Raw genomic sequence first — 25,907 nt, 5'->3', positions numbered from 1 at the left:
CACACAGCACTCTTGAGATACTTCTCCACTGTTATGGGTGTGCCCCCTTTAAAGCCAGTCTTGCTCACCACCCTACATTTACCTGCAAAGCTACCACCTTTGCTTGACTTCTGGAGCTCTCCAGAAGGCCTGAATCCCACTTGGTACATTAACACAATGTACACTGTGCAGTCTGGACCTGCAGAATGTCAGGGAAGCATGCTACAAATTCAGGCCCCAAGTAACCTGAGTGTGGCTATTGTGAAGCATGGAACAGAGGCTGTCACAGCTACAGAGTAACAACCAGCAACACAGATGCAAAGTACAGAGATAATGATATTCAGTACACTTAAGTTCTTTTCTTGTCTAAGCCCACATTTCACTTACCAGGGAATCAGTCTTCCCTTTAACACCTTAATCTGCTTCTTTCCAGGCACTTCAGAAACTCAAGGGTATACAACAGGTGTACAACAATCAACCATTCAGAGGACACTTTTACTCAAATGTGATGTTTTTCCAGCATTTATTTGCACAGCTGGAACATCACTTTTTAAGCTTTCTCTGCTCTCCTTTGACCAGAAGCATTCTGCTGATTTACACTGAGGGGGTGGGGGGTAGGTGTGCCCTGGATATTTTAAAAAAAACCAACCAAACAAAAAAAACCCACCAACCACCCAAAACCAACACACACACACACACATACACACGACTACAGTGAGCTACTTTACCTGAGCATTTGCACCAGCAAGTGCCTGCAACATTTGTTGGACAAACTGCTGGTGACCAGGTTCAGCAGCCCCTGATGTTGGACTTGTGTTTTCACTGGGAACAGAACTAGGTACAGTGGACCCTGTAGGAGCTCCGGTGCTTCCCAATCCACCTAAACCAGGACTGAATCTGCACAAGTGACAAAGAGAAATACATCACTAACCTAGAAAATGTCTTAGTTGTAATGTCACTTCCTATTATATGCAATTACTAAGTAAAAATTCTGTCAAATAAAAAATGGGTGACAACTTAAGTAAAGCACCAAAACAAAGACCATAGCCATCATTGCTTAAAAGTGCATTGCAGACAAAAGCATGACAGATTCTAAAACAAGTTTAGTGAAACTAAAAAGTGCAAGAGGAACAGTCTGTAAAAACTGGATAAACCTCTACATGTTAAAAAGACAAAAAGCTGAAAAAAAAAAAAAAACAAACACAAGAGAAAAGTTCTTGTATGAATTTGTATGACCAATTCTTACCCTGGTATAAGTCCTGGTGCTTCTGTTGCTAGTGTCTGCAAGCCCTGCTGAATCTGTAGCAAAGCCTGCATTGCTCTAGGGTTTGACATAGCTGACAAAGTGTCAGGATTCTGCATCTAAAAACAGGAGAGAAACTCATAATGAAATAATATACAGATATTCAAAATGTACCTTTATCACTAGAATTTTATAGAATCTGATATCCTTTCAGAACTTGCTGTTTCTCAACTTTAACTTTTGTCCTGGTTTCAGCTGGGATAGAGTTAAATTTCTTCGTAGTAGCTAGTATGGGGCTATGTTTTGGATTTTTTCTGGAAACAGTGGTGATAATGTGGAGATGTTTCGGCTGTTGCTAAGTAGTGCTTACACTGGTCAAGGACTTTTTCAGCTCCCTGTGCTCTGCCAGGTGCACAAGAAGCTGGGAGGGGACACAGCCAGGACAGCTGACCCCAACTGACCAACGGGATATTCCATGCCATATGACATCATGCTCAGTATATAAAGCTGGGGGAAGAAGGAGGAAGGGGGGGGACGTTTGGAGTGATGGTGTTTGTCTTCCCAAGTAACTGTTACACATGATGGAGCCCTGCTTTCCTGGAGATGGCTGAACACCTGCCCACCCATGGGAAGTAGTGAATGAATTCCTTCTTTTGCTTTGCTTCTGCACATGGCTTTTGCTTTGCCTATTAAACTGTCTTTATCTCAACCCAGGAGTCGCCTCACTTTTTCTCTTCTGATTCTCTCTCCTGTCCCACCAGGGGGGAGTGAGCGAGCAGCTGCCTGGTGCTTGGTTGCTGACTGGGGCTAAACCACGACAACTTTGTATTTGAATGTTTACATTAAATCCTTCAGGGTTTTTTTCTTTTTTTTTGTTTTTGTTTGAGAAAACTTTCACAGGAGGTGATCAACAAGCTCTCTAGACTCCTTTTAAATAAGGAGAACATAAGGGAAAGTATTTCTCATTACTACTTCTAGTAGACTTTATCATCTTCCAAAGCCATGAGTGTATTAGTTCAATGTAATTCTAAATTAATCTCCTATATCATACTACTGGTAAGCAACAGGGCTGAATATGTACTAGTCAGGTTTCACTGTATCTAATACAGAAAATTATAACATCTTTGTCTAGCTAAATTCAGACCACATATATTTGATCACAGTAGTTTGTGCATGTGTTCATATCTGTAGCACCATCAACACCTACAGACATAGAAATACTCTGCAAAACATACTAGCAAACATATAATATTCAAGGACCCTCACTCTACAGCAAATTCAACTAATAACTGGCTTTTGCATCCACAGATAAGACATACTTTTGATTTCTGAAATGAAAGGTTTAAAACAGGATTATTTTAGATACAAAACCAAAACTAATGGCTTATGCTTACCTCCACTTACAGATGCCACATGTAAGTGACAAGCTATTTGTTTCAGTTCAAAGTCTTGGTAGCCAGACCTGCTTCAAATAGCAGACAGGCTGATTAATCTCAGCAGCCTTCACTTGGTAACTAGACCAAATTCCTTCTGCTGCAAAAATATTTTTTGATTCAAAGAACTGCACAAATTAAGGTAAGCTTCCTCTGGTGCAAAACAGAAGAGCAGAACAGGGCCACAAAGATAAAATGTTGATTCTGTCCTGAAATACAGGTGTGTAATGAGACTTGAGCACAGCAAGTTTTTAAACACTCTCCATTTCTCTCTTGGATTTGTATCTTTGTGATAGCTAAAAGTCAGAGAAGAATAACTAAATGTACAGATGACGAAGTTAATCCAAATCTTTTAAGGAGGAAGGCTTTTTAGATTCACTGAAGTAAGCTGCTGTAATTACTTCATTTAAGAAATTTTTAAGCTGTGACTTACTCTCCGATATTTAGAGTTGTTTTTACAGAAAACTGACCCAACAATCCTCTGAGCACTTAGGTGACTTGGATCTCTGTCCAATGTTTTTAATTCCAGCTGTAGAGTAGCAGCAATTCTGGATAAAACTTATGTAAAAGGAGTAGAAAGAATAGCTCACAGATGTGTTTTCCTAGTTGTGCTGAGCAACTATTTATTGCAAGAGCTTTCCATTATAGAGAGGAACGTTTTATAGTTTCCATCACCCAACCCCATAATATAATGACAACAGATGGGCTGTGATACTGTCAACATTCTGAGAACACCCAGGTATTTCTTCAGTTTACTTCATCCTTTAATGCTGTTGATCACATGACCTAACATGGACAACACAGCAGGGAACTAGCTGTACAGATAAACCCCCAAGGTGATACCGATGGAAAGAGCTACAAAAGCCTTAAGAGCATCTGGGTGAAGAATAGGGGGATGGGAAACAAAGCAGATATCATCGTGGGTGCCTACTATGGATAGACCAGCCAGGATGATAGCACTGATGAGTTATTCTATAGGCAATTAGGAGAAATCTCCTACAAGGTAGCCCTTGTCCTTATGGGAGATTTCAACTTCCCAGGCATCAACTGGGAATACCATACTGCTGTGACGAGCGGGTCTGGGCAATTCCTAAGTTTGTGGAAGATAACTTCTTGTCACAAGCACTCAGCGAGCCAACTAGGAAAGATGCCCTCCTAGACTTGTTGTCTATGAATAGAGAAGGACTTGTGGGAGATGTGATGGTAGGTGGCTGTCTTGGCCACAGTGATCACAAAATCACTCAACGTTTAAAATGTTCAGTGTAATGAGAAAAAAGGGCAGCAGAGTTGATTCCCTGGATTGCAAGAGAGCAAACTTTAAGCTACTCAGGGAGCTACTTAGCAGTGTCCCCTTGGAATCTGCTTTTGAGGGCTTAGGGGTCCATGAGTGCTGGTCAGTTTTGAAGAACCACCTCAGTCTTTAATAATACTGTTAGACCGTGGGCTGATCAGTCCTCTGAGTTGGAGAACCATGAGTACAGGAACAGTGACTTTCCATTTGTGGACACTGAAATTGTAAGGAACCAGCTGTATCATCTGAATGTTCATAAGTCCATGGGGCCTGATGGGATTCATCCCAGAGTACTGAAGGAGCTAGCGGGTGTTACAGCAGGACCCCTCTCAATCATCTACCAAAGGCCTTGGGAGTCTGGGGAGGTCCCCACTGACCGGAAGGTAGCCAACGTTACTCCAATTTACAAGAAGGGCATGAGGGAAGACCCAGGAAACTGCAGACCTGTTAGTCTAACCTCAGTACCTGGGAAAATTATGGAGATCATACTGGGTGCTGTTGAAAGACATTTAAAGAACAATGCAATCATCAGGCACAGACAACATGGGTTCACAAAGGGAAAGTCCTGTCTAACTAATTTTAAAACCTTCTATCCTTCTTGGGGTTGGACTAAATGACCTTTAAAGGTCCCTTCCAACCCAAACCATTCTATGATTCTATGATAAGGTCACCCGCCTAGTGGATGAAGGGAAGGCTGTGGATGTAGTTGTTCTGGATTTTAGGAAGGCTTTTGATACCGACCCTCACAGCATCTTTCTGGACAAGTTGTCCAACTATGGGATGAGCAGGTTCACGGTGCACTGGGTGAAGACCTGGCTGAACGGCAGGGCTCAAAGGGTGGTTGTGAATGGGGCTACATCTGGCTGGTGACCAGTCACCAGCAGTGTTCCTCAGGGCTCAATTCTAGGGCCAGTTCTGTTCAATATTTTTATCAGTGATCTGGATGCAGGTGTTGAATGCACCATTAGCAAGTTTGCTGATGATACCGAACTGGGAGATGCTGGTGACTTCCTCGAGGGACAAGAGGCCTCACAGAAGGATCTAGATAGTTTGGAGCATTGGGCAATCATCAGTGGCATGAAATTAATGTTGTTATTTATTTTACTCATAATACTGCCTCCATGCAATGAGATCCTGGCAACACACATTTACTTTGATTTGCAAGGACTGCCTAATAATGGAACTCATACACTGGATTACATTTTTAATTCCTAAAAATTTTGCTTAGTCCTATTTAAAGGACACAGTCCTAGTATACGCTGTGACAGTTAAGATATCTTTTGAATTAGCTTATGACTCGCCTCTTTCAAGGCATGCTGTAAGGTCTCTTTACCCCAAATATTCAGGGCAGGTTGGAGGAGGTATGAGAAAAGTACCATAAAAGCTTATCTTAGTAGTGGGGAAAGTAATAATCTTTTTTCTTTAATTTGCAGAAGAAATCATGTAAGAAACAGGTTTTCTCTGGCTGGCGCGCAGTAAGAACAAGTCATTTCTTCTAAGCAAAGACGCGACAGCAAATCAAAGCAGTTGTGCTAGTCACAGACAAACACATCCACTGAAAGCCAGATTTAACTTTTGAAAGGCATGGAGAGATAAATCAAGCACTTAATTATCAAGGGAAAATGCAACTCTGTCTGAAGCTAATGAGAATACACATAACAGAATCTAGCTTTAAGTGAAATCAAGGAAAGGAACCAGTTTATTGCAAAAATTGCTCACAATTTCAGACATTTATTAACAACACTTAGTATCTCATCTTACTTGTTGAAGGAAAGTAGGAAGCTGTTGCCTCATTTGCTCCTGAAGTTGAGGATTTCCAGCAAATAAAGGATTATTCAACATCATCTATGGGACAAAAATATTTAACATCATAGATCAAGCAGTAGATCAAAAAGTAAATACTAGAGTGGATTTTAAGACAACTATTTACCACATATGAATCAGAAAACAAGATAATAGTCTATGATAACCTCGGAGTAATTATCTCCCACTTCTCCTTTGGCCAAAACTTGTTCTGAAATGATGAACCACCAGCCTGAGAACTGACTAAAATCATTGGTGGTGTGGAGTTGGGGTTTTTCTGGGGGTGTGTTTGTTGTTGTGAGGGGTTTTTTTGGGGGGTGGGGGTGTTAAACTTTTGAAGTGAATCCTTGCTAGATCCTCACCAAAGCAACCTCATTTACATAACAAGAAAAGCCTTTTCTGGTCAGCTTCCACTACAAATGTGACGGTTTCCCTGTAAACATTGTCTGCAAAAAGCCTGGGATATTTTCCTAATTAACTGTTTAATATACAAAAAATAATATTATCTCAGTTCAAGATTTGACTTTGGATATTATTGTAAGTAAAATGGGAAAGCACTTCTACACTACCATTCATAAAACAACAGTAAGTATTAGCTCTTTTATTGTGAGCAAGGATCGCAGATGAGAAATGAAAACCAGAGTAACAGCTAGATATGGCACAAACTCCTTCCCCTCCACTTCTGTCCTCCCAAGCTAGGGTGGGTATTTATTTAGTAGCAGATCTACCTTAATTTATAATCAAAACATTTCTTTTGTATAACCGGTTCTTATGCTAGGCCACAGAAGTTTAGGGCTGTACGAAACATATACAAACTTAAAAGTTGTTACAAGAGAATGCCTGACATGACGTCCAACTACAAATTGAAGAAACTTACTGCAACAGATTGCTAAAGGTAACAACTTCACTATGTCGGGCATCAGCATACGTTAAAAATTGGACCATTCACAACAGACAAGTTATTGTTGAGAAGTTGGCACAATTACTCTGTAGTGAAAATATAACTGTATCATAAATTCAATTCCTTTTTTCACTCCAGTGCACACAACACGTTGCTACACCAAAAGCATTTACCTGTACTGCAAGATCAGGATTCTGGCTCAATGACTGCATCATGCTTCTCATATAGGGTGCAGACAACATATTTTGCATAAGTTGTGGATTTTCTGTTATCTGCTGTAACAAGCTCTGCATTCCTGGTGTGTTGAACATACCAACTTTAATAAAATAAATAAATAAATAAATGGGTCACTTCAGTAAAAATCTTTACTATAATCAACTTAGACTGCCTAGAACTGGGATACAACTGTGTGGTTTTGGGTTTTTTGGTTGTTTTTTTTTTTTTTTAAAAAAAAAAAAAGAGCTTTAGCCCCTTAAATACATCTCAGTGTGGTTCTGCTTACACAGATGCATCTGCCCTAGAAACAAGTTAAGCCAGAGGTCGTATCCAACAAGCAGTCTCAAGTATCTGCATTACTAGCTGTTTTCCTGTTTGTCTCCAAACAGAAGAAATATTATCATTCATCTACAGATTCCCTACTTTTGTTATTTTAAGGCAGTACACAAGTATTGTTAGTACTCTTGGTTTACTTTTTATGTTTGTTTTCTACAGAGGGCTTTGATAATATTCAAATGTTTTATGGAAATAAACAGCAATACAAACTTTGAATCAAAACATCTCTTTCTAATAACAGAATCATTTCGGCAAACTCCTGAATATTTGCAAACATATACAACTGCAATAACAGTCACACCTCCTAGTCCAGGTCCCAAATTTGGTATAGTTGAGCTCTGTCCCATACTGGCAGAGGTGCTATTTCCGACATTACTACTGCCACTGCTCTCACCACTGGTGCTGGTACTTGTGGAACTCTGCAAGCTGGACTGAGGAGCCCAGGGATTTGGTAAAGGATCTCTATTTTCTGTACGAGATGGCTGACTGTCCCCTCCTGATGATACACTGCTTACTAAGGAAGCAAATGGGTTACCTCCAAACTACAGAAGGAGAAACAAACACAGATCATCTATTAGTCAACTATTTTTAAGTTTGCTAGAAATTACAAGTTATCTTTCCAAAATTACACATGAAGATAAATGTTGATGGCTCTTAATCAATTATAATCACCATCCTAAAATAAGTCATTGTAAATATTCTGAAAAAGATACCAACGTTGAAAGAGAGATTATTTCCTACAACAACAAAAAAAGATAATTTAATCGCACTTCATTTTAAATGCAGAGTTTGCTACTACACTGTGGTCAAAATACTAGTAAGATTATATCTTGCATAGTGGTTTCCAACTTTAAAAAAAGCTTCAAAGCCTTTTTTTTCTTCCCACCTTAGGGTCCAAGTTACTAAACACAGTCTTAGTTTTTCCTGGACCTCAGGAATTTTATAAGTCCAAGAATTAAAAATAAATTTAGAATATATTACAAAAAAATTAAAATAGCTTATCCAACTCACAAAGCAATCTTCATTCCTTCAAGTTTAAAGAGCATAGGAACAAGCCACAAATTGACATCAAGCTTCAAGAAACTAAGTTTTGTCAAGTACACATTAAAAAAGTTACATTATTTATCTTTTCATTAAAAAAAAAAAAAACTAACAAAAAAACCCTCAAAAACATATACCCCAAAACACCCACCAAAACCACCCCGCTTACTTTCAGTTCCCCCTACAATCATTTCTCACCTGTTCCTGTGCTGCATTCAACATTGGCTCCTGAATATCTGTATACATGCGTCGCAAGGCATTGTAACCACCTGGTATACTTTCAAGGTTGCTCAAGGCTCGGTCTTGGTTTCGCATCATTTCCTGCATCATTGCAGGGTTTCTAGCAAGTTCTAGTGTCTAATGAAGCAGAACATTTAATTTGTATTAATAAAAAAAAATCCATTCTAAAGTGAAAACATCAGCATTTAACAGTATCTCAGTTACTAATGTCTAACTCCGTTTGAAATTAGGATCAAAGTCAAATCAAGATGTCAGCTTAGTGGGAGAGGAGTCAATAGAATCTGGTATTTAGCCAACATTCTGCCACAACTTTCAGTATGCTGGCTGAGTCAGAAGGCATTGACTAAACAGAAGAAAAAAACCCAAAACAACAAACCCTTGAATGTACCATCCTGTTCTTTCTTGTCTCTTCTCAACACAATATATGCCTACCATTTCTAACATCAGTACAGCATGCAGCTTATAATGTGAACTTGAAAAAATAAATACCTTAATTTTCCAAAGCCTCCATTTGTTTCTTGATGCCACATAAGGCATACCTTATTACGTAACACACAACTTCAGAAGCAATCAGAAATACACACATTTACATAAACTGGAAATAAGCAGTATTTTGGAGAATTATTACCTTATAGCAAACTCACTGTTGACTAGACAACAGAAAATTTCCAGTGGCACCCAACTCTAAACTTGGAAGATACGATTATACAATCTTCAACATCTTTCAAAACTATGCTGCTTTTTTTTAAAATAATCAGCTTATTTCAGACATCAGCAGCTAAAAATAAAAACATCACTTCCCTATAGTGACCTTTTACAGATTGTCCAACAAGCATAAATTCCTCAACAATATTTCAGCACTCATCTAAGCATATCTAATTCTTGCTCTTTTGTTCACAGTTACAGTATAATCAAAGGTCATGAACTTGAGATCTTTCTACATACCTGTCTCATTATATCTGGATTATTCAGCATGTGACTGATTTCTGGATTTCTCTGTATCAGTTGCTGCATTTGAGGGTTAGCCATAATTAATTGCCTCATCAGGTCAGGATTTGAAAGCATGCTCTGAATAAATGGATTTTCCATTATCTGAACCATCATTTCTGGGTTGGACATAAGTTGTCGTTGCATCTGACTTTGCAACTCTGAAAAGTTTGATGCATTTAAGCCCAGGCTACTCAGGCCTGCCAAACCTCCAAGGCCACCTTTAAGAGGAAAGAAAAAAAAATTAAACTTTCAGCTTCTAGTATATTTCTAAACACATCCAGGTTCTTTCTAAGTACAAAATACATAAACATAACCCACGCTTCAAAATAACGAAGCTTAATGGAAATTCTATCTTTGCAAGGCTGTTAAGGAGTCATCCACTAAGAGTTTGCTCCTTTACATAACGAGACACATAGAAATCCAAACCGCATTTGAAATATAACTTGTTACAATTCTAATCTAACCTAAGAAATATTCTTACCCAAGCCAAAAGAGTTGCTATTTGTTGAAGTTGGTGTTGAGGTATCACTGCTTGATATTGATGTGGTAGCAATACCGCCAGTGGTGTGTGTTTGTTGACCTGGATGGTCTTGTGGTCTATAAAAAGCAAGTTAAAAAAAATTACAAGTTGAACAAGGTGTGGTAGGTTGACCCCGGCCAGCTAAATCCCCACCCAGTCAACAAGCTCATTTTTGCCACACCCCAGGCAGGATATGGGAGAGAATTGGAAGGGCAAAAGCAAGAAAAACTCATGGGTTGGAATAAAGACAGCTTAATAAGCAAGGGCGGGGGGGGGAGAACCAAAATAACCCACAAAAAGTGATGTGAAAACAATCGCTCACCACCTCCCACCAGCAGACCAATGTCCAGCCAGTCTCTAAGCAACAGCTACTTTAGAAAAATTCCCCCCCAGTTTTATTGCTTAGCGTGACATTATGTGGTATGCAATATCTTTGGTCAGCTTGGTTCAGTTGTTCCAGCTGTGTCCCCTTAGCCTACTCACTGGGGGGGAGGGGGGAAGCAGGCACAGAGCAAGAGAGAGAAGGCCTTGATGCTGTGCGAGCATTGTTCAGCAACACTTAAAACATCAATGTGTTATCAGCACTGTTAGGTCAAAAATCCAAAACACCGCACCATACAGGCTGCTATGAAGAAAGTAAAACTCCATCTGAGCCAGACCCAGTACACAAGGTCTGGCATTTAATATAATGTAATAATGACATTTAATACAGAAACAGTATCATACTTGAGGATCTTCATTTACAATTTTTTTATTAAAAAAAAAACAAAACAGCAACAAAACCCCACAACAACAACAAAACACCAAAAAACCCACAAAAACCCCAATTATTATCTTTAAATGTCTTCTGGGCCAAACGCAAACAGGAAGTATACAGACAGTAGAAGCAAGGACTGGTAACCCGGGAGGAATACAAAGACACTGTCTGAGACTCTCTTAAACAGTTAGGAAAGCCAAAGCCCAAATGGAACTGAATTTGGCAAGGGATATCAAAGACAAGAAAGGTTTCTATAAGTACATAGGAGACAAAAGGAAGACTAGGGAAAATGTGGGCCCATTGCTCAATGAGACAGGGGACCTAGTTACGCAGGACATGGAAAAGCCTGAGGTACTGAATGCCGCCTTTGCCTCAGTCTTTACTAGCAAGACTGGCCTTCAGGAATACCAGGGTCCAGAGACCAGGAGGAAAGTCTCTAGCAAATACACTTGATGGAAGAGGATCGGGTCAGGGAATACTTAAGCAAACTGTACATACATAAGTCCACGGGCCCTGATGGTATGCACCCACAAGTGCTGAGGGAGCTGGCAGATGTCATTGCAAGGCCACTCCTGATAATCTTTGACTGATCATGGTGACTGGGAGACGTGTCCAATGACTGGAGGAAAGCAAATGTCGCTCCTATCTTCAAGAAGGGCAAGGACAAAGACCTAGGGAACTACAGGCCAGTCAGCCTCACCTTGATCCCTGGGAAGGTGATGGAGCAGCCTGGAAACCATTTCCAGGCACAGGAAGGACAAGAAAGTCATCAGTAGTTGTCAGCATGGATTCACCAAGGGGACCAACTTGATAAACCTCTATGACAAAATGACTGGCTTTGTAGGTGAGGGGACAGCAGTGGATATAGCCTAACCAGACTTCAGGAAGGCCTTTGACACCGTCTCTCAAAAGATCCTCATAGACAAACTGTTGATGTACATGGGGTGGATAAACAAGCAGTGAGGTGGATTGAAAGCTGGTTGAATGATCAGATCCAGAGGGTGGTGATCAGTGGAACAAAGTCTAGTTGGAGGCCAGGGGCTATCAGTGTACCCCAGGGGTCAATACTGGGTCCAATCCTGTTTAAAATCTTCATTAATGATCTGGGTGATAGGGTGGAGTATATCCTCAGCAAGTTTACTGATGACTCAGAACTGGGAGGAGCGGCTGATAAGCCAGAGGGCCATGCTGCAATCCAGAGGACACTTGACAGGCTGCAGAAATGGGCTGACAGGAACCTTATGAAGGTCAACAAGGGGAAGTGGTGCAAAGTCCTGCACGTGGAAAGGAACAACCCCAGGCACCAATATAAGATGGGGGCCACCCAGCTGGAAAGCAGCTTGGCAGAAAAAGCCCTGGGGATCCTGGTGGACACCATGCTGAACATGAGCCAGCAATGTGCCCGTGTAGCAAAGGCAGCTAATGGTATCCTGGGCTGCATTAGGAGTGTTGCCAGCAGGGCAAGGGAGGTGATCCTTCCCCTCTACTCAGCACTGGTGAGGCCACACCTGGAGTCCTGTGTCCAGTTCTGGGCTACCCAGTACAAGAGAGACTGGACATACTGGAGGGAGTCCAGTGCAGGGCCACAAAGATGATGAAAGGACTGGAGCATCTCTCCTATGAAGAAAGGCTGAGACACCTGGGACTGTTTAGCCTGGAAAAGAAAAGGCTCAGGGGAGACCTCATCAGTGTATCTAAATACCTGAAGGGAGGGTGCAAAGAAGATGGAGCCAGGCTCTTGTCAGTGGTGCCCAGTGACAGGACCAGAGGCAATGGGCACAAATTGAAACAGAGGAGGTTCTGTCTGATCATAAGGAAAGACTTTTTTACTGTGAAGGCGACCAAGTACTGGAACAGGTTGCCCAGGGAGGTTGTGGAGTCTCCTTCCTTGGGGATGTTCAAAAGCTGTCTGGACATGGTCCTGGGCAACTGGCTCTAGGTGGCCCTGCTTGAGCAGGGGTGTTGGACTAGCACAAGCAATAAAGGCTGCTTTCCCAATTCATATGCTCACCACACTACTGCAGGGGCATAAGCGTGGGTGCTACCACGCAGTCAAACAGATCAAAGACTGTTCAGATTGTCTTCATATTGTTATACTGCATCAACTGTAAACTAATGAGCTGATTCAAGTGATTTAATAGTAATGGCACAGTTTAGAAGACAACATTAGCTTTCAAAAGGCATATGTATGATATTTAGGGACACAACCTTACAGAATTTGGGCTGCTTCTCTTGTTCAATAGCAGGAGTATTTGTACAGCTTTTCAATACATTTTAGTCAAGCCTAGGTTTGCCCAACAGTAAGCCATCACACTAGGAATTAAGAATATTTCTACTACTTAGAGGTAGAAAGAAGATTGCTCATCAGTCAGGTTACCTGTTTTGCGTTTTGATGACCAGGTGAACAGTGAGTCCATCATGAATCCCATGCTGAATCAAAGTATCTTGATCTTTTAAAATTTTTCCAGCAAATATCAAAACAAGCTGATCAGTGTGGGACTTGAAATGCTTAGAGATTGCTTCCTTGAACTAAACAGAAGTTAATATTATATAGTTATATAATTGAATACTGAACTATTTTTTTTTTTAATAAAGAACTATTTTGCTCACATTATATTAAACCACTTGCACACCATATTTTGCTTTATACAACCTAGAAACAATTCTCTACGTTATCTCAACTTTCTTTTTATCTAAAGGAAGATGGGAAATCAAGTCATTCTTTTTCCGTACAATTACAGTCAAGTGTTTCATCTCTAGATCACTAACTATATAGCTGGTAATAACGAAAATTGGCTTCCATTTAAAGACTACACTGTCATTTCAGTGAGGCACGTACCCATGACGCAATAAATACATATACCATTGAAACCATACATTGCTAACATGCTGAGGATGCAACATGTTATGTTAATTCAGTCCACATTTGTGCAGGCACTGAAAGGAGCAGTATCCTTTCTTCTTGGACGCATTACTGCTACCTTTCACATATCAAAACTAGCAATCCGTACAGTCAAAAATTATTTCTTAGGTGGCTCTGCTCTCTCATCCAACTCATGACAGCTACGTGAAATGTGCTTCTAGCCCAGGGCATGGTGAATAGCAACCTAATTCAGCTGACCGTGAAATCACACCTTCATTAAAACAGCTGAACCTGGAAAAGCAATTGTAGTTCTTCCTGCCTTCTTAACTAATAACAACCACCTTATGCTTTCACTGACTTCTGACTGAGATTAATTATTCTATAGAACAGTACCCTCACAGAAAAAGCAATTAGTTCACAAAATGTAAAAAGGCAAATATAAGAAAACCAAATCTATTTATTCAACATGACTAGTGAGTAGAATAAATGTTTCTGAAAGGATCTTATGCTGTTAGGAAGCCCTCCAGAAGTTCACAATATTTATCATTTTAAGTAGTATGGTCAACTTGATTTTTAATAGAATCCTATTCCAAACATCTTAATGAACTCTCATACATGAACCCCAAATATTAATCTTGCGATGACTTATTATTAAATAATTATATTTTGTAAGAGGTAGGGCTATAAAAAGGAAAACCCCACTGTATTATACTCTGAAGGCAAGTTCCTAATTGAAAAGGTCTATAGTATAGGAAGAGATAAAACAGGCCCCCAGAAAAGGAGCCAGGGACATAAGAGAGGTAAGAAATCTCTGTGCCTGGGTAGCAGGTAAGACTTGGTCAGTTAGAATTCTGCTCACACAGAGTTGGTTCCAGTTCTTAGAGAAACATCTTTTAAGTCAGCCTCTATACTGATAATATTTAGACTTGCAAGCATTCTAGGAAGCCATTTAATCCATTCTTGCCTGAAGTGGATTACTTACCTAAATTATTCAATGTGGTGGGTTAACTTTGGCTGGCAACACTGGCAAAGTTCAAGATGTTATTATAATTGATTCAGAGTCACTATTCACCAATATGTATGCAGACTTTAAGATATCAAATTATGCATTTTGTGAACACTATAATTCTTAGAGACTAACATAGATTGCTTTATATTTAATTATTAGGCTAATAGAGTTTGGATATAGCAAATGTGCGCTATTAATTTTAAAAGCGGGCAGTTCTTGCAGAGTTATTGTCAATCCTATAATTATCTGAAAATTTCAGGGTAATGTCTGTTTAGAAAAGTTAGTGAAAACAAGTTTAGTTCATACAACCATAGAAAAGTTTAAATTATTTTTTTCTCTATTTTTATTTAATGTCAACCTTTCTTCAGTGAGGAGTATAGTTTTCAGTAGTAATAGATTATCAGCATGTAGTATATTTTAAATTATATACCTGAAAATTGTGCTTTCTGTACTACACTGAATTATAAATAAACTCACCTACTGAACTATGTATGTAAGTGTATACATTGTGTTAGGACTCTGTTCATTGACAAGTGGTGATCTGGTTAGAGTTGTATGCTCTGTTTAAAATTTGAATAAATATTATTGTTGAAACTTTAAATCCAATGTTTTGGATTTGTGCCTAGTTTTCACAATCACAAGTTGGCCATGTTTGGCATATAAAGATCACGTGTACATGTTAAGGGGAGCATTGGGTGATTTGATAGTGGAACATCTTTCCTAACTTCTGTATGCTTTTAATATTTCTTATAATGCTTTATTTCATAAAGACAGCTTAATTTCAGTTCTTTTAACATAACCAGTTCTGCTTTCCCTGTATTCCAGGGATTACTGAACAGTACGACCAAAAGAGGTTGGAACTAATATAGTCCAATCTGCTCTTTTTCAGTATTATGAGCTGCTGGGACTAAAGGAACTTGAGTGCATGAATTGTTTAGCATTGGTGTTTTCACCATCTTATGTCTCAGTGCACTGAAGCACATCATTGATACGTGTGTGACTGTTTATGGAGTCAGCCTTGTAATATGCTCTGATTATTCACATTTCTTTGAAATAAAGAAACCCTGTTTGATTAACTATTCAGCACTTAAGTAACTTAATTTTTCTCTGAGTTTAGAAACTCTATTAAAAGTGATTTAGAACATTGGTAATTTACTGTTTGATAGCATAGAAACCTTTAGAAGAAACTATGTTGACTTCCCTGACGGTTGATTTAACTGATATTTTCAAGATGCATCTGTATAACCAAGGTAATTGTCAAATGTTTTCTGACGGGCAGGTATACTAAAATATGAATACCTATTTAAATAATACTCTGAAGACGACTCTTTGTAGATACTTTCATCCAGAATGAGTTTCATTTTGATGTTTCAGTATAAGGGTAGGTGTGGTGGGTTAACCTTGGCTGGCTGCCAGGTGCCCAGTAAGCTACTCTATCACTCCCCCTCCTCAACTGGACAGGGAAAGAGAAAAAATATGACAAAAGGCTTGTGGGTCGAGATAAGGACAGGGAGATAATTCAGCAGTTCCCATCAGAGGCAAAACAGATTTGACTTGAGGAAATTAATTTATTGCCAAATCAGAGTAGAATAATGAGAAATAAAAACAAATCTTAACACACCCCCACCCCCCCTTCTTCCTGGGCTCAACTTCACTCCCAAATTCTCTACCTCCTCCCCCCCAAGCAGCACAGAGGGACAGGGAATGGGGGTTGTGGTCAGTTCATCACACATTGTCTTAGCTGCTCCTTCCTCCTCACACTCTTCTCCTGCTCCATCATGGAGTCCCACCCATGGGAGACAGTCCTTCGCAAAGTTCTCCAGTGTGGGTCCTCCCCACAGGCAGTTCTTCACAAACTGCTCCAGTGTGGGTCCCTTCCATGGGATGCAGTCCTTCAGGAACGGACTGCTCCAGCGTGGGTCCACCATGGGGGTCACAAGTCCTGCCAGGAACCTGCTCCGGCATGGCCTCTCCACAGGGTCACAGCTTCCTTTGGGCACATCCACCTGATCTGATGTGGGGTCCTCCACAGGCTGCAAGGTGGATATCTGCAGCACCGTGGACCTTTTTCCACATACTGTGAACCTCCCTCTTCCATTTCAGTTTCTCTAGAAGCTCTTTGCTCATCCATGCAGCTCTCCTGGCTCCTCTGCCTGACTTCTTACTCCAAGGGAGGCACCGATCTTGAGCTCGGAGGAAGTGGTCCTTGAATACTGACCAGCTCTCTTGGACCCCCCTGCCTTCCAGAGCCCTAGCCCATGGGATTCCTCCAAGCAGGTCTTTGAAGAGGCCAAAGTTGGCCCTCTTGAAGTCCAAGGTTGTAACCCAACTTGTTGCCCTGCTTCTACCATGCAGTATCCTGAACTCGACCATCTCATGGTCACTGCAGCCAAGGCTACCCCCAACTCTCACATCCTCAACCAGACCTTCCTTGTTTGTTAGGATAAGGTCCAGCAGCACATCTAGCCTCATTGGCTCCTCCACCACATGCATCAAAATATTGCCCTTGATGCTCTGCAGGAACCTTCTGGATCGTGCATGGCTCGCTGTGCTGCTTTTCCAGCAAATATCAGGGTGGTTGAAGTCCCCCATGAGAACCAGGGCCTGCGATTGTAAGGCTACTTCCAGCTGTCTGTAGAAGGCTTCATCAACTTCCTCTTCTTGATCAGGTGGCCTGTAGCAAATGCCCACAACAGTGTCACTCATAGTTGCCTGCCCCTTAATTTTTACCCACAAGCTCTCAACCTGTTCTCCTTCCACTCCAAGGCAGAGCTTGATGCAATTCCATCGGAAGAGTAAAAGTGAGACAACTCATGGGTTGGGATAAAGACAGTTTAATAGGTAAAGTAAAAGCTGCACACAAGCCAAGCAAAACAAGGAATTCATTCACTACTTCCCATGGGCAGGCAGCTGTTTAGCCATCTCCAGGAAAGCAGGGCTCCATGATGTGTAACAGTTACTTGGGAAGACAAATGCCATCACTCCAAATATCCCCTCTTCCTCCCCACAGCTTTTGTTGCTGAGCAGACATCATATGGTATGGAATATCCCTTGGGTCAGCTGTCCTGGCTGTGTCCCCTCCCAACTTCTTGTGAAGAAGTGTGAGAAGCAGAAAAGGCCTTGACTCTGTGTAAGCACTGCTCAGCAATAGCTAAAACATCCCTGTGTTATCAACACTAATTTCAGCACAAATCCAAAACATAGCCCCATACTAGCTACTATGAAGAAATTTAACTCTATCCCAGCCAAACCCAGTAGAAATACACATTCCATTGCAACGTAAAAACAGCAGAAATCCTCATAGGTTGGTACAAAGTAAATGCATAAGAATAAAGTAGTACCATACCGTGCCAGACCAGAGAGTAATGACATTTATCTAAACTCATTTACTGTCTTATTTTCCACAATATGTTGTTACAGTGAATTCCACAACTTAGCTGCCTTCAGAATGCTGATGCAGTAGTATAGTCAACATTGTTTACTTTATCCTAAACCTTGCTACACATTTTTAGAAGCAGCTATTTATCCATGCAGTTAAGGAAACAAGACACTTAGAGTTTAAACACACAGTATCTAATATTGCCAGTACGCAGGTATCAAATCACATACACTTCCCTTTCTCTACTAACATGCAGCCATGGTAATTAGATGATCTGTAAAAACAGCACTACAGTAAGAAATTAATACAACAGCCTGTGTATCAGAACCACAAAACAACTCCTACAATAATGAATTTGGATGATCCACATGTGCAAGGGATCTCTTTCCAGCCAACATAAGATGACTATTATGAATATTGAGCCACATGTTTGTCTAACTGAAGCATATCTACATTAAAAGCCCAACAGAGCTGAAAAGAAAGTGTCAGGTCTCTTCATCAGCACTGCTTGCATTCTGTACAATCTCAAGAATCCTAAATGAGAAGGTAAGAACAGAACCAGCCCTTCTGTTTCATCCACAACAGAAGACCATACAAAACCTAGGTTATCATCCAAGATATTTTGCAAATGAGTCTCATGATTACTGTTAACAAAGATACCATCAATAACAGATTAGCACATCTACAGCACACTTTTTGCTGAGGCAGAGGTTAGAGAATTATTTCTATATCTGTCCTGAAATCCTGAAAACCATTTTCAATACAAGTGTGGGGTTTTTTTTTGTTTTAAATTGTCAGTATCTAATATGTTGCTTCTGAAAAAAGAGAATATCAAAAGATTAATACAATTCAGTCATCACCCAATCTCTGCCAATACTGAAAGAAGATTATCCCTAATACAAAGTTCGACAGAAATCACTACTGGTTGTATTGCAAAATAAAGTTGAGAAGGGTGGAAGAGAGGACTTTTTAACCATCCTCTGTGGGCAAAGATTCCTCTTCTTTATTCTTCATCTCTCACTGTTAACTGTAACTAAACTGCAAGACTATTTCCCCATAGCAAATGGAAAAAAAAAAGTTTCTTTAAATTCAAACAGTGAATGGACAAGAGTAATGACTAGCAATTGTATTCTTATTCCCACAGGTCTTATCTGTGTAGCTTTCATAGGACTCCACCACTCTCACTGACAAAGAGTTCAAGGAATGAGGTGCTCCAGTGCCACGGTAACAAAAACAGCATAAATTCCGGAAAATGTTAGATGTGAGCAGTAAAGACAACTAGCTTAATTTGCTTTACCCTAAACAGAACTTTAAGTGTCAATCCAGTACCCATCATCTCAGTGTGTATCAAATTAAACATATGCAACTGACAGCAAATGGAGGAAGGAAAAGGAGACAACAATGGGAGTTAATACATATTAAGGCAGTTGTAAGAAAAAAAATCTTTGGAGTAGTTAAATCTTCAGTTTGTACAACTGAACTAGATAACACTTTCAGTAAATTAGAGATAATACTTTGTAGTAGTTTGGCACTTAGGGAAACCAGAAGCAGGAAAAGTTCAAAGTCTTGCCAGCTGGCTGGGAATGATGAACATTTCCATCTAATTCTCCTACTGCACTAACTCTCCTCTTTTTATTAAATTGTAGATACTACAAACAATGTTTTTAGCCAATTTGTTTTACCGTTCAAAAATTCAAGCTTGACTTCATTTCAATAGTACTAGCCATTATAATATCACAAACGTGTTCAGTTTTATCCAAACATAAAAAAGGGCTTGAAGTTGTAGAAAAGCAATGTTTCTCCATACGTAGCACCTAACATGTTCACAGAAACGAGTTGATTGTACTGCTCTAGCAACTGAATACAATAACAATAATGAAAAAAGTGATACCAATTTTAGATGTAATAGAGGCATCAGTGGGAAGAAAACAGGGGGACACTAAGACAGAAACACAAGATTATCGTGTACATGGACAGAGGCCTAGTTTCCCTAAAAATGAGGAAAAAAAAAAGCATTAACTGAAGTGAGTTAATTCAAGGTCACAGCCTTGAAGCATAAAAACTTGTCAATTTGAGATTAATTAGAGCAGATCTGAGGCTAGTCTTGAAGTGCCTTTGTCTGCACTAAAATTTCACCTTAAGTTAATTTCTTCCTATTAAGAACTCCCCCCACTTTTTTTTTTTTTTTGGGGGGGGGGGGGGGGGGTAGGGGGGTTAAGGACAGGAACAGTATAGTTTTTTTACTCTGAGAATGTTTTTATCAGCACTCTACCACTTCTTCTCTCAATGATTTCCATACCAAATATCCTCAAATTCACATGATCCTAAAACCCAGTACCCTTAACAACAGAACTCTGCTTTTTTGTTCCAGAGTAACAGAAGATAACAGACTCCACAAGTCAAGTTAGAACTTACTACACCTACTCAACTTGATTACCTCTGAAGGTTTTTGACATGCATAGGTGATGCAGTCTGTTGATGCACAGTTTGGGGGGGGGGGGGGCGCAAAGAGAATCCAACTTGAGCACCTGTAGCTGAGCTAATTCTAGTAAACATTTTGTCACTGAACAAAGCCAACATCTTGGTATACACATGAAGTAGAACAGCTAAGTAAAAAGGAGACACTTCTGTACAGTCACTTTGCAGAGCAGATCCATACTTTAAACATTAGAATAGTTCAGTTGGAAGGGACCTGCAACAATCATCTAGTCCAACTGCCTGACCACTTCAGGGCTGACCAAAAGTCAAAGCATGTTATTACGGGCATTTTGTCCAAATGCCTCTTAAACAGTGACAGGCATGGGGCATCGACCACCTCTCTAGGAAGCCTGTTCCAGTGTTTGACCACCCTCTCAGTAAAGAAATGCTTCTTAATGTCCAGTCTGAACCTCCCCTGACGCAGTTTTGACCCATTCCCATGTGTCCTGCCACTGAATACCAGGGAGAAAAAGATCAGCACCTCCCAATCCACTTCCCCTCCTCAGGAAGCTGTGGAGAGCAATGAGGTCACCCCTCAGCCTCCTTTCCTCCAAACTAGACACACCCAAAGTCGTTAGCTGCTCCTCATAGGACATGCCTTCCAGATGGTTAACATTAACTTATTAACATCTGATAAGGTAGCCCAGGAAGGTCCCATTAAAAAAAAAAGTTATCCTAGATAAAGTAGAAAATCTTAAAACCCGAATTATCATCATTTGATATGTTACCACCATATAACGATTCCAAAGCTTTTTGCTGACTCAGGATATGCCATCAAAAGCAGCAACTATAGTAGCATTAATGCCCATTCACGTGACAAAGTGCTGTGAAAGAAAACAAAAATGAGATACTTTCCCAATTCCTCTCAACCTTGGTTTAATAAGACACATTTAAAAAAATTAAAATTAATTAAAATTCAAGTCATTCACTAAGAAGAGACAGTAACACACGAGTAGTCTGTAACATGACTGGTTGCTCTCTGTGTATATGAGTTTTACCAAAACATGCTGTTAAGTCAAGCCCACAGAACCCACAAAATAAAACAAAGGAAAAAAAAATGAAAGGCAAACAGAGCTAACTGAGCTAAAGTCTCCTGTGTATTGGGATTTCAAATCAGCAGGCTTATATGTATTCATCTTTACCTACCATGAATAGAAGTCTTTGTACAGAGCAGTGTACGGGCCTGCAAGTTCAGTAACATACCAAGTCAAGAAAGCAAATATTTGGTCTTTGAATACTGAGCCAAGCTTTGCTCAGCATAATGAAATAAGTTCCGTGGAAAATAGAGATGGGTGACATTTAAAGTCAACTGACCGCCCAGAGCAGTTTGGTACTTGAGGGTTATTTTCCATTCTAACCTACATACTGCCTGTTCTAGAGGCACAACACAGGATCAGCAGTAACAAACCCTACATTACTGAAGTCTTCTAACATAGGAAAATCTTCCTCAACTTTGATGTAAGCCAGGTTTGCAACCATTCAATGGAGCTACTTTGTGTAGCCCTAAGTTTATCCCTAATAACCCAAAATATTTATCTAAAAGTCTTAGGGGTTTCTTTTGGCTGCATTCTGAAGTGACTGTAAGCAAAAAGAAGTCATAATATTAGCTACGGTAACACAGAGCAAAATAAAAGCTATTCAGCTGAACGAGTTTAGGCCTCCCCCCCATTAGGGCAGACATTGCTGGCTTGCCTATACCAACAGAACAAACCACTTGCTGATCCCAGATGCGTTTGAACAGATACTCAATTTGTTTATTTGAGGCTAACCTATTTTCAGGGCTGGCTCTAGAAATATCACATCTATTGTTATTATCCTAATATACTATTATTATGCTATATAACACTTATTATTAGCAACGACTTATTTTGACAGTTTAAGAAAAACAGCCAATACTAGTCACACTACAGTCTTACATAATTTTTTGTGCTAGCTGTAACTTTATCCAGGAATCAAAGCAAATGGTGGACCCATGGGGCAGCAGGAGTCTTACTTCACAGGAAGATTCAACTGAAAATCTAATCTGTTAATATCAGTTCAAAGGGATACCAAGACAATATTTAAAGTTTAAGATATCTAGAGACAATAAAGACATTTTAAAGCAATATGTTCTATTAATCACTTAAATTTTTATTATTGTTTTCAGTAAAAAAATATAGTTGTTATCTTGTATAACTATTTCAGTTTTTAAGACAGCCATCTACTAGAAAAACCTGATATTCCCATTGGGACTCACATTTGAAATCACGTAGTTAGATATATTACAAATTCACATCTTATATGAGTTTGTTTATAATTCCTGAAGTCCTCAATATTATTGCAATCAAATTGCTTTTCAGGACAAATGTGATCCTTAAATTAGAACTAGCACATTTTATAAAAAAAAAAAAAAACACAACTACAAAGAATTTTAGAACTAGGTGGCACAAGAGTCCGTAAAATGTATAGAGCCAGCACCCTAGCTAGAAGATCACTCAGATCTTTTTAACTCATATTTTGCATTTCCCCTCTAAAAACAACACGTGTCTTCTGGCTCATCAGCAACTAATTATTTAAAGCTCAATTTCTATACATCGGTTGCACTCTTACATATGTAACTGGCTTTTTTTGGTGAGGTTTGCAGTTATCAACTGCACAAAAAAATAACATGATGTCAAGTTGCATGCATTGAATTTCAGAGAAATTTTATGGAAAATTAAGTAAGCTCTGAATCTCCTTCAGGGAGCTTCACCTTTTTAAGTATTTTATCATAGCAATATCTACATCCTTCACAAGTAGGAGAGACTACCGGCTTTATAGATATCTACCTTATGCTTAACCTTTCCTATGATTTGTAGCCTCCTAATCTAAACAAATTAAGCCCTGGTAGATACTCACATGGAAGGCCTCCAAAAAACTGAAGTGCTACAGGAAGCAATGTCAATGATTCAGTAGGTGCTACTGTCTCTCTTGAACTAAAAGCACAACGAGATACTAACTTTCATAAAAACTCAGAACAAAGACCGTAACAATTCAGAGTTATCAGAAACTAGTACACTGAAGCACAGCAGAAGCTATGCTTTATTTGTAGTGGAAGTTTTATACAGTCTAAAGATGCGGCATTTCTAAATTTAAGATATTTTTTGCCATGGCCTACTTACTGTTTCTAAAGACAATTTTAGATTAAGATAATTATTGGCACTATAGCACTGCCACGTAAGTGATTGCATATGTTTTCTACAGTCGTACTAGTTAGCCAGCGAGCCTCCTACTGCCAGACTGAGTCAGTTCGGCAGGGCAACTTAAAATTACGAAACGAGCTATGTCCACCCCCCGGGCCGGCTCTCAGTATCGCAACAGGAAGGAACCGTGGAAGAGACGACGCAGAAGGCTTCTTCACCGCTCCCGATATCCTCAGTTAGCAGCGCACCTCCACAAGACTGGGCCAGTCCCGATACTCGCCCAACAGCGCCGAGAACAGCTCAGATAAGCAGAAGCTGCTTTGTCATCGCGAAGGGCCCTCATCCTCCAGCGAGGGAGACGGAAACCACAGGCCAGGGCTCTTCCCCTTGGCTACGCTCCTCACCCACCACCCCCAAACCCTCACCTGCTGGATACTGCTGGTCTCAGGCACAGCAAACTCTTCCTTCTCCTTGGGAGTCTTCACTGTGATTTTGATGATCCGCGGCTCGGCAGCAGTGAAGTCCTGAGCAGAGGACTCAGAGGAACTGCGGGCCCCCGCAGAGCTCTCCGCGCTCTCCGACATGACGGGTAGGACCTGACTCCCTTCAACCACAGGTTCCAAAGTCCTCCGCACCCCGGCCTCGCTCCTAAAGCAGCAGACAGAAACAACCCATCCCACCCGCGGCGCACACTGATGACGCCCCGAACCGGGGAAGTTACTAGAAAGGGGGAACTGTCTCCCCGAGCAGAGATTCACCTTCAGCGCGCTTGCGCGCTAGGGGCGGTAGTTTGAAGATTTTAAATCTTAAAAAGAGATAGTGACAAATAGTTCCTTAAACTGCCACATGGAAGTTTTAAATTTATATTCGGATATAGTCAGGCAACTTCAGTACTCTGAAGTTCCAAGTAAATACATTAAAAATCACAGAATGGTGAGGGTTGGGAAGGCACTTCTGGAGATCATCTTGTCTGTAAAATGTGTTCATCTGATTCGTGTCAATATGGAACTGTTTGTGCTTGTGTAACCGAGGGCCGTTCAATTGACTTGCTAACTGTCTTAATGGTTGGAATGTTGACTGGCGATTTGTTGCTAACAGTGGAAGCATCCTGATACAAAGGAGAGTGCCAAGATGGGGGGAGGGGGGGGGGGGCACAGGTCGGCCAGTGATGATGGCAGGGAACTTCTTGGCTCAGAAGGCGCTAAAGCATGAAAACTGGGGGAAAGGTAATTCCGGCAGGGGGAGATTGCAACCACCGACCCAATTCAGGACCAAAAAGACTTGCCCCCACACACACACCTGTAAAGAGCATGCGGGCTAATCTACATGGCAAGCGTGGCTAATTTAACTACGGCTGACCAACGGCAAGTGGGATGCTTATCACTGACCAATGAGTGTAAACTTAGGCGTGTTTTTACTAATTGTTATTAATTAAGTAACTGAATATAAACCCTGTAGTATTGTATGACGGTATGCACGTTAGGTGGAAGGATCCCCCGTGCATCCAGCGCTGCTTGCTTGTCTCTATTCAATAAATTATAAACCTTAATTGGAATTCCGTTTAAGGCTAAATTAATTATAACATTGTCCAACCCCCTGCTTGAGCAGGCACACCCAGAGCAGGGGGCACAGGAACGCATCCAGGTGGGTATTGAATGTCTCCAGGGAAGGAGAGTCCACAGCCTCTCTGGGCAGCCTGTGCTACTGCTCTGGCACCCAAACAGGAAAGGAATTTTTTCTCATATTTAAGTGGAACTTCCTGTGTTCCAACTTGTGCCCGTTACCCCTTGGCCTGTTGCTGGACACCACTGAAAAGAGTCTGGCCCCATCCTCTTGACACCCACCCTTCAGATATTGATGAGAGCCCCCCCTCAGTCTTCTCTTCTCCAGGCTGGACAAGCCCAGGTCTCTCAGCCTTTCCTCATAAGGGAAATGCTCCAGTGCCCTGATCATCTTGGTAGCTCTCCGCTGGACTTGCTCAAGCAGTTCCACATCCTTCTTACCTGGGGGGCCCAAAACTGGACACAGCTCTCCAAATGTGGTCTCACTAGGGCAGAGTAGAGGGGGAGGATAACCTCTCTCGCCCTGCTGGCCTGTCGTGGATCAGCCCCAGTCAGCAACTAAACACCATGCAGCCGCTTGCTCACTTCCCCCCACTCCTCTGGGATGGGGGAGAGAATTGGAACAGCAAAAGAGAAAATACTTGTGGGTTGAGATGAGAACAGTTTAATAATTACAATAAATTAATATAATAATAATGGTTATGA

At 40.6% G+C, this 25,907-nt stretch overlaps 1 protein-coding gene across 5 annotated transcripts in view; it reads right to left on the bottom strand.

The window, feature by feature from the left end:
* Window positions 1–25,185, bottom strand: part of LOC142049628 (ubiquilin-1-like) — a 131,361-nt gene extending 106,176 nt beyond the window's left edge. For 3 of the 5 annotated variants that reach the window (XM_075077481.1, XM_075077479.1, XM_075077480.1), the window contains exons 1-10: window positions 24,066–25,185; window positions 13,128–13,279; window positions 9,955–10,070; window positions 9,429–9,691; window positions 8,442–8,600; window positions 7,504–7,744; window positions 6,824–6,966; window positions 5,708–5,791; window positions 1,226–1,341; window positions 708–876 (exon numbers count right to left, since the gene is read on the bottom strand). In XM_075077481.1, the coding sequence (XP_074933582.1) occupies window positions 708–876; window positions 1,226–1,341; window positions 5,708–5,791; window positions 6,824–6,966; window positions 7,504–7,744; window positions 8,442–8,600; window positions 9,429–9,691; window positions 9,955–10,070; window positions 13,128–13,279; window positions 24,066–24,224 (1,602 nt within the window). In that variant the 5' untranslated portion in view covers window positions 24,225–25,185. The remainder of the gene's footprint in view (window positions 1–707; window positions 877–1,225; window positions 1,342–5,707; window positions 5,792–6,823; window positions 6,967–7,503; window positions 7,745–8,441; window positions 8,601–9,428; window positions 9,692–9,954; window positions 10,071–13,127; window positions 13,280–24,065) is intronic. The other 2 variants (XM_075077483.1, XM_075077484.1) reach the window with 1 other exon arrangement.
* Between the last annotated feature and the right edge of the window lie 722 nt (window positions 25,186–25,907).

The sequence above is a fragment of the Phalacrocorax aristotelis genome, chromosome W (genome assembly GCF_949628215.1).
Source record: "Phalacrocorax aristotelis chromosome W, bGulAri2.1, whole genome shotgun sequence".
Lineage (NCBI taxonomy): Eukaryota > Metazoa > Chordata > Aves > Suliformes > Phalacrocoracidae > Phalacrocorax > Phalacrocorax aristotelis.
The sequence above is the reverse complement of the archived record's forward strand: the minus strand, read 5'-3'. Positions and strand labels throughout refer to the sequence as shown.